The sequence below is a fragment of the Aricia agestis genome, chromosome 19 (genome assembly GCF_905147365.1).
Source record: "Aricia agestis chromosome 19, ilAriAges1.1, whole genome shotgun sequence".
NCBI lineage: Eukaryota > Metazoa > Arthropoda > Insecta > Lepidoptera > Lycaenidae > Aricia > Aricia agestis.
The window spans coordinates 1,463,625-1,472,401 of record NC_056424.1 but is presented as its reverse complement, the minus strand read 5'-3'; the positions used below and the strand labels follow the sequence as shown (position 1 = coordinate 1,472,401).

Here is an 8,777-nt window from a genome sequence, read left to right as displayed (position 1 = left end):
ATTTAATAATTGCGTATAAATGATCATAATTGGATGTAAATTTAAAATTTAAAAATGGAACTGACAATTGCAGTTAAATATAATACAAGGCTGATTCGTATAAAATATTTAATAATGTATTTAATACAGAAAAAAAAAATATTTCGACAGGAAAAATGATTATTTTTGTAGTCACTAGCCACTGGTACCTAACTACTTAGGCTTTAATTGTGGTACTAAAGGATTTAAAGCAAATAACACTTAATTGGTGTTTTAAATTTTATTGCTGTCAAGTACGTAGACATAAATATCTTATTATACTAGATTCTTAACTTCTTATAATCAGTTCGGGACTTGGAATTTCCCTCATTATCATGTCATTTTCAACATCAGTCTAAGCATAAGTCACCATCAAAATAGGTTTAATAATTATATCTCCATGCTCGAACTAGTATTATAATTTGCCTCAACGTCATCAGTATACGATCAGGGCTCAGAAACTAAGCTATCCTTTGATAACTAATTTTTAAAACTCGTCGTTCGGGCTCAGAAACTCCTCTATCCACTCATATTCCTTATGATGAGTCTCCACACAAATCGAACTCCTCTATTTTTTCTCCCATCACCCATGCTTCGAAACCAAAATTCCCATGGTAATTCTCATTACACTCAGAAGTCAGAGCCCGCCATCTTTATCAGTTATCACCAACATTCATTAATTATCCCATTGCTATCAATCGTTCAAGGATCTCCTCAAAACCTGTCATAATTTCATCTTTAGAGCCTGCTTAATTTGGTGACACCTGCTCTAGGCTTTATATCGTAATATCCACCATCAGAAACGTCAGCAATTCCATCCTCAGAGCCCCGAAACTTCTCACTACTGCTCCTCCTCATCATCAGTCCACACTCAGTGCTCTGAAGGTCCCCGCCATGCCAGCGTACATCTCGCTGAAATCCCCTGCTGGGCGCAGGACCTCATCAGTTCGCCTCTCGTACATCTGCTCCATGAATTCCACAGCTTCCTTCGACGACAACTCGTCCAGAACATCCTCTGAAAGACCAAACGTGATGTTTATGTTAGTATTAATATTATTATGATTATAAAATGAGCAACACATAGGCTAACGATTGCTCTCAGATTGCGCATTGTTAAATGAATGTAATTTAAGGGATAACACACAAATTGCTATTACGCTAAAGCAGGCTGATTGTATGACTGATTAGTATGAGCAGGCTCGCTGACTGTCGGAACCGAAAATATGTATGGGATATGTATGGGACCGCTAAGCGTTATTCAAATACGATTACTAGAATTTTATACATCTACCACCGCCGATGGTACGCGTGTGGTCGGCGGAAAACTAAACAAAGCCTTAAATAATGATGAGTACATTATTTATGACTGTACTTTAGTAACCACTAACGGCCGTTCCCAATATTTGATCTATCTCTGGTTTTGCCCTACTAGAGATAGGAATAGCTCACATTAGACATTAGTCTAATGTCAATTGTGAGCTATTCCTATCTCTAGTAAGGCAAAACCAGAGATAAATCAAATATTGGGAATGGCCGTAAGCCATTAACCTTGAATTTCGTCCAGTGACTTATCATAACCACCGTAGTCCTTCGGCAGGATGTCTTTAGGGTAGTAATGGTGGAGCTCTTCTATGCTCCGGTTGATGACGATCTTGTCCGCGATCTTCTTCCGCATGAAGGACCTAACCAGCGTCAGGAACGTCTCTACCAGCCGCGAAGAGGTCACCAGATGCATCCTCTTGATTCTGATGGCGAATGATTCCTGAATTTGAAAGATTATTAATAGTATGTAGAGCATGTTAGGTACGACTAAAACTTACTAGCGCAAAATTACATGATCCCTAAAGTCCGCTCCAGTATGGTCAAGAGTAAAGTCGGACATTGAATTTATTATTAATAAACAGCATGGTAATTTTGTATTTTGCAACAGGAATGGAAGGGGCCAAAATTTACCACTATATTATTTTACTATTTTTGTTTGTTGCATTGCTATTACAAGATACGGGATTTATTCTACCAAACTTGTCTTTCCAAAAATTGCTGCCAAATGTAATTCAACATTCATCAACACTCACAATAACCACACAATACGTGTTCCTAAGGTCGAGGACGTTGACGCTGGCCATGAGTTCCCCCAGCTCGCCCTCCGACACGTCGAACACAAACACCGTGCTGCTCCAGTACCCGCGCAGCCGGCCCCAGTCCAGCAGCTGGAACAGAATGTTGAGAAACGTCCTGATGATGATGCTGCATGGACGTTAAATCATGGAAGTTAGGCTGCCTTCACATTAAGTCGCGAGTAGTGCGGCAGCCGCGCGACTGCTATATTGTGAATATTATGTCCCTTATATTATAGAGTTCACTGTGATAGTAGCAGCACTGAAAAAGGTACTTTTGACATCTATGAGGATAATTCTTCTAGGTAAAATCTAAGTAAAATATCTTTTATAGCCATTATGTGTGCCAGATATGAATATTTTTTGCGCCTGTCGAAGAGATAGCCAGCCCCACTAGACAAGTGGCAAGCGATTATCGTAAACGCTAACAAAATGTATGCGATTTGACATAAGTCATCGCTTCGCTAACGAATACTAATGTCAAATCGCATACATTTTGTTGGCGTTCACGATAATCGCTTGCCACTTGTCTAGTAGGGCTTCTATAGGTCGAAGGCAATCCTGCATAAAATTGTAAGATGATAATAATATAGCTTCATTGGTGATATTATGTTACGCACCGTAAAAGAGAACTTGTACATGGTCCTCATGATTTTAGGCTTCATTTTCTTGACCTTGACGATGCCGATCCTCTCATGCTCCTCCGTCAGCTGCGGCAGGACCAGCAGGTGGCTGCAACAAGTATTTACCAGTAAGAATGGATCCACCATAACAATATTACTAGTGGCCATTGATGTTGCTCGGACATAGTGCATCGGAACGTGTTCCTTGTGTTCACCAAACATTTTCTGACGTTATTCCTACTTTTTTTAAACGGGCAAAAGGCCCACCACATATTCCCACCCCAACTCCTGTGTCGCCAGGATCAACAGTGGTAGCCAACCACTCAAACCCTTTGATATGATCTCAGGGATGCCCGAGGGACAAGCTAAATCTGTCTTGGGACCCGCAACGACTTTCGTTATTCCTACTTACACATGGTCGCGTATGGTGGTGAACTCTTCTCTGACGCTGTAGGGTGCGAAGGCGTCGGGCATGAGCGACCTGACGGTGGCCACTCGGTCCAGCACCGCCTTCGTCCGCTCCACCGAACCCTTGCAGTCCACCAGCGTACACTCCAGGTATTCTGGAGCTGGAATGACATGAGCAGGGCTAATACAACTACAGTTTTTTTCGGGACTACTGCTGTAGATATTTGTTCTAAATTATTTTCCTTTTCTGGTCATTGCGACTTTTGGCTCTTGACTAAGAGTTCGTGGGTTAGATTTGTATTCATATTATTCATATCATTTACATAATATTTCGATGAAATTGTTTATAATGCTGTTTTTATCTACTGGCAATATAATTCAATTTATATTTCCAAGTTTGATTAGTATACAGTCTGATTACATTATTGAAAAGAAGAAGTTGAATGAGCATGTAAAGTCGGTGTCGATAATCCGACTTAGTGAGTTATGAGAATAAAGGAGGAGAAAGTGCCCTTAAGTACTATCAGAGAAGTTGATTCCTATGCAAATCGGGGACCTAAGTAGTTTGGTCGCGTTACGTCAAACCCAGCTGACAGATCACAATTAACACTGAATTGACATATTCGACCAAATAACGTTGGTCTGTCAATTGCATAGGAATCAACTTCCTCGGTTGCTTCCTGGATGGTACCTACTGTGTACAACGCGCTCGCTCTTCAGAATTATAAAAATACCCCTGCGGAGCTGGCCTGGGTTCAACGAAACCTGTTACAGTCACCAAAACCGGTGTGGGAGGCATTAAATTACCAGACAATAAGGCGAATGATAAATCTGTCCGACGTCAAGGTCTTTAGGCATAAAATTCGCAAGAAAAGACAAAAACCAGTGAGGAACAGTTTTAAAAGGAAAAGGAAGTGAAGTAAAGTAAAAAAAAAGTCTCATTGTTTAATAATAAAATAAAATAGAAAGCATTCAACAATTATTTCTGCGAATCCCTTTTTGTGTGATTCAGAGGAATTACAAATAATTCATTTCCCACAAAATTTTTATAATATAAGTACTTACTATATCAGTGTTTTTCAATCTTTTTTATTTCGCGACCCCTTTACAGATTTAAATATACTGGCGACCCCCTCGTGTCATAGAAAGCCAAAGAAATAATTTTATTAAAAAGGCTTTATAGTTTATATTAAACCTAAGTTAGGTAAGTAATGATTTTTTTCTAGTTTGGTATATATTTATCTATTATACGTCAGCTTTTTGTTTCTGTCGGCGACCCCCTGAGTAAGGCTTCGCGACCCCCGTAGGGGTCGCGACCCACAGATTGAAAAACACTAGTACTAGTACTAGTACTATATCATACATTTACAATACTATAATAGTGGATACCGTGGCGCAAGAATGTGTTTATCGCGCTGGAACCGTACATTTTTCCAGGATAAAAGTATTCTATGTCCTTTCCCGAGACTCAAAGTATCTCCATACCAAATTTCAGCAAATTTCAGAGGTAACAGACAGACAGACAGACAGACACACTTTCACATTTGTAATATTAGTATGGATGGAAGTATGAATACACCAGTTTGATGTTCAAATCCCCGCACTAGGCGAAGTCACATGGGGCAACTAGTTTACTTTTCGTGGGAAGTAAGATTAAAGAGACTTACGAAAATCCTTTCTTCTGAAATGACTCTGCTTCTCTATCCAATCCTGCAGGATGCGAACCGCGTTCTCAATGTCCCCCGGCCGGTGCAGGTCCACATTCTCTCTGACCCTCTGTACCGTGTCTGCGCGAATTTGGAATATTTTCGACCGAGAGTGCATTTTCGATGAAGGTTTGTTGTGTTGTGTGACTGCCCTTTATATGATAATCTGATGTACTTTTTCTTAAACGAGTTTAATGCGGCGTTCACACCGTCCTACTTGCAACGATGGATGTAAAAATTTTTCGATATTTAGTTTTAGAATCTAGGACTAAGCCCTGGACTATTCTAAAACTTGCGCGCTGCCAAATCGCTCTGTTTCGCGGACGCATATAAATCGAAGACAAAAAGAATAGGTAACACAGACAGAACGAGTTGCAAAACAGATTATAAGTGCTATTTTACGAATTTTAGTGTATGAAATATTCGACAGGTTGCTCAAAAACGCATAATTAATAATAGCATTTCTACCTGTCAATTCTGAGAGCCATCTGCGAAGATATTTTAGTGGGTTCTCAGCTCTACAATATTGCGGTCTTGTACCTGCTCAGCGATGCGTGTTGCTATCAGAGTATGCTAACGAAATTTTGCGAATTAAACAGAAAACATTTTTCATTTTCACGTACAGCTGGATGCTAGTTATACTGTCGCTGCTGTATCAGCATATTTTACAAGCAAAAAAGTTGGATCATGGTTGGATGAAATCGTATCGTGCAAAAGCAGCTCGAGCGGCCTGCTGTTTCAGTATTTGCAGTGTGCTCTATTCATGTAAAAATAATTTTGAACAAGACCTTTTTATGTATTGTATATTTATTTATAATAATATATTAATAATTACGTCGCTTATAAAATTTACTAACGCAATAAATATTTACAAAGCAAAGGAAATTATCAGCGTGTAGGTAGTATTTTTTTTTTGTTTTTATATTTTAAAATCATTTTTAAACCTGCGTGTTATTTTGTAAAGTAAATTTGTTTTGTTTTAGTAAATAAACCATTTAAACTGCGTTTATTGACCTCCTAGGGACCGGTTCACAATTATTTGACTCGGAATTCGACAATATTCATGGGCGATGCTTTGGAGAAGTTAGGTTAGGTTAGGTTAGGTCATTATATTTGTATTATGTATTTACTAAAACTCGCTCGCGACTTAAGGGGGCGACTAACCCAAAATTTACGATTTTATAATTCATTTTCATACTTGAAAATAAGCCCCGAATTCTTTGATAGCTGAAATCAATGAGTTTCTAAAATACTAGAGTAGCAATGTCTTACAAAAGATTCTCAGAAATGCGTAACCACTTTTTTGTTCAAAAGACAATGTCAAGTCATATATTCGTTATGTCATTATGTATGTGAGATATGCCTGCAGGCATCTTCGAAGTGGCAACGCGTTGCTACCGTAAACTTCCAATCTACTTACGTTAGTAACATAGAATATCATTGGCTGAAATTATATGCATGATAAAGATGACAATAAACATAAGTAGGTAGGCGGGGCAGCATTTTTCAGTTTTTGGCCCGCCTAAAAAAAAATTTAAGATCCGGGGCATAATAAGACCGCCTGAAACGTTCTCGAGAGCAAGGTTTTAAAATGAAAATAATACATTGCTGTGTATTTTTCTTATATTTAAATACGATCTACTGTAAAAATAATTTAATATGACCCAGACGCCGAAGCAATTTAACCCTCAATTCACGAGGAGAAATTTACTAACGTTAATACCTTCTATGAGTCCCTGGGACTCACATATTTTAAATGTATGTTTTTATGAAATAAAACAAATTTCATCAATATTTTGTTCAGTAATCTTTTAAAGTACTTAGTCAATTATAAAAATAAATAACAAAACTAACCAAACTTCTAAGATCCTCTTGAAAATTAAAGAAAAGGCACTTAACAGTCTTTTAAAACCATGATATTTTTAAGGTTTCTCTAAAGTAGCAAATATTCTAAAAATTAAAAAGAACTTAACGTTTTTAAACCAATAAAGGTACACAAAATAAAATAAAATAAACTTTAATGTATGCTTCTATACAAAGAAAAAAAAAACGTGCAGTGGGTTCATAATATCTTTTTTGAGCAAGTAAAACATATCGACATTTTGTGCACAGATGATTAGTTTTTGATCTCTTATTGTAGTGGCATAAATAGAAATACTTTCCCTCCTAGTTTTAAACGAAAAACGGCTCTGAGACATCTTTTTTCAAGAAAATCGGTTTAGCCGATTGGGCGTGAAGAGGTAACAGACAGATAGATAGATGGACAGGCAGACAGTCAGACACACTTTCGCATTTATAATATTAAAAGCATAAATGTAAGTATGAATATGGATAAAAAAATTAAATATATTATTATCTATAGGCTAATAGGTAAGTATTAATGTTAAATTATTAAATGTTTAAACTAGACGAAACAAATTTAAAGTAAAATGTTTAAAAAAACAACATTTTTTTGTAATAAGTATTAAATTGTTACGTAATGTAACAATTTAATACTTGCTTGTCGTTTTCTTTATTATTTGATTGTTTGAGACAATTAGAAATCATAGTACTTATCTTGGTTTTAATTTTTCTGAAAGAACTGTAATAGCTAGAGAGTTGAAATTTTTACAGATTGTGTATATTATCCTTTGCCAACAATTAATACTAAAAACAAAATAAAATTAATAATATCTAATGGGGGCTCCCATACAACAAACGTGATTATTTGGTCTTTTTGCTCTATATCAATAATGGCAACAGGTATCTAGGTACTTGACTTTTATGTAATATGTGTAATATGTTATACTTAGGTGTACTTTATTATAATATTTAATATTAATTACTTAAATTGAAATAAAATTAAAAATTAATCTCCCATACTGCAAAAAACACAATGTTTGACCTAATCCGGGAGTTGACAACTTTTTAAAAATAGTTTTAAGCGCTTCAGTTGTTTACAATAATACCTGTAAATTAATATTTTATTCATTATTATGCCCTAGAATGAGTTAAAAATTATTTTAAAGACTGAATTCAAAATATGTCACAAAAACGCGGCATTATGGTCACGTGATCACGTGTGACAAATTCCCCGCGTTCCATTTGATGTTAAAAACGATCGAAACGCTAAAAATACGAGGCATTTTGAGCGTTTTGATCGTTTTTAATTTTTTTTTTCATCGTTCATGAAACATAACAAGCGTAGACAGAGCAAAAGTGAGTAAGTGTTTAACCCATAAGTATAATAAATTATAAGTTTATGGTTTAACCTAACAACTGTCAATTTTGTTTGACACTGAACGATGACGTCACTGCTTCGATTGGCGTTTCCAATCACTTGACTTACAGTTAATAAATCCAATTTTTTTCTATGTAAAATAAAATAAATCAATACTTATTTTTTCGTTATTTGTATTGTTTTAGAGTTTTTATCAATAAAATATCTATTAAATTTAATAATTATTTTAAAAATTTAAACATACTGTCAACTCCCGGATTTTACTCTATAATGGTACGGAACCCTTGGCCGATTATTTTTTGTTCTCTTTTGTCTAAGGTAGATAAATTAGATATTATTTACGTAGAAGCAATCAACATATTTTCTAAATAAGTAGTTATTTTATTATAATTTACATTCAAGATTATGCTATTTACAATTTGACAACATCATAAATTATCACCTACATCTTATATAAAATATATGCGCATGCTAAAGTGTAAGAGAAACACCAAGGCACAGAATTTCATATTTTGGAATTTCAAGCTAATTTATGTGACTCGAATGTCCATTCGCCATTTGGACTTTGGACTTTAAAATTTTTTTAAATTATTATATATTTAATTAAAATATAAAAAAAATTAATTAAAATATAATTATTAAGGTCTTTTACACGTTCAATCTGACATCAGTCCAGTCCATCAAT

The 8,777-nt window shown here is 35.7% G+C and overlaps 1 protein-coding gene across 1 annotated transcript; it reads right to left on the bottom strand.

Annotated features, from left to right (window-relative positions):
• Positions 1-878: 878 nt before the first annotated feature.
• On the bottom strand, positions 879-4,990 carry LOC121736721. The gene is made up of 6 exons (XM_042128105.1): positions 4,834-4,990; positions 3,171-3,327; positions 2,756-2,867; positions 2,094-2,228; positions 1,567-1,780; positions 879-1,033 (listed from the first exon to the last, which is right to left on the bottom strand). The coding sequence occupies exons 1-6, from the start codon at positions 4,988-4,990 to the stop codon at positions 879-881; spliced, it is 930 nt and encodes a 309-aa protein (XP_041984039.1).
• Between the last annotated feature and the right edge of the window lie 3,787 nt (positions 4,991-8,777).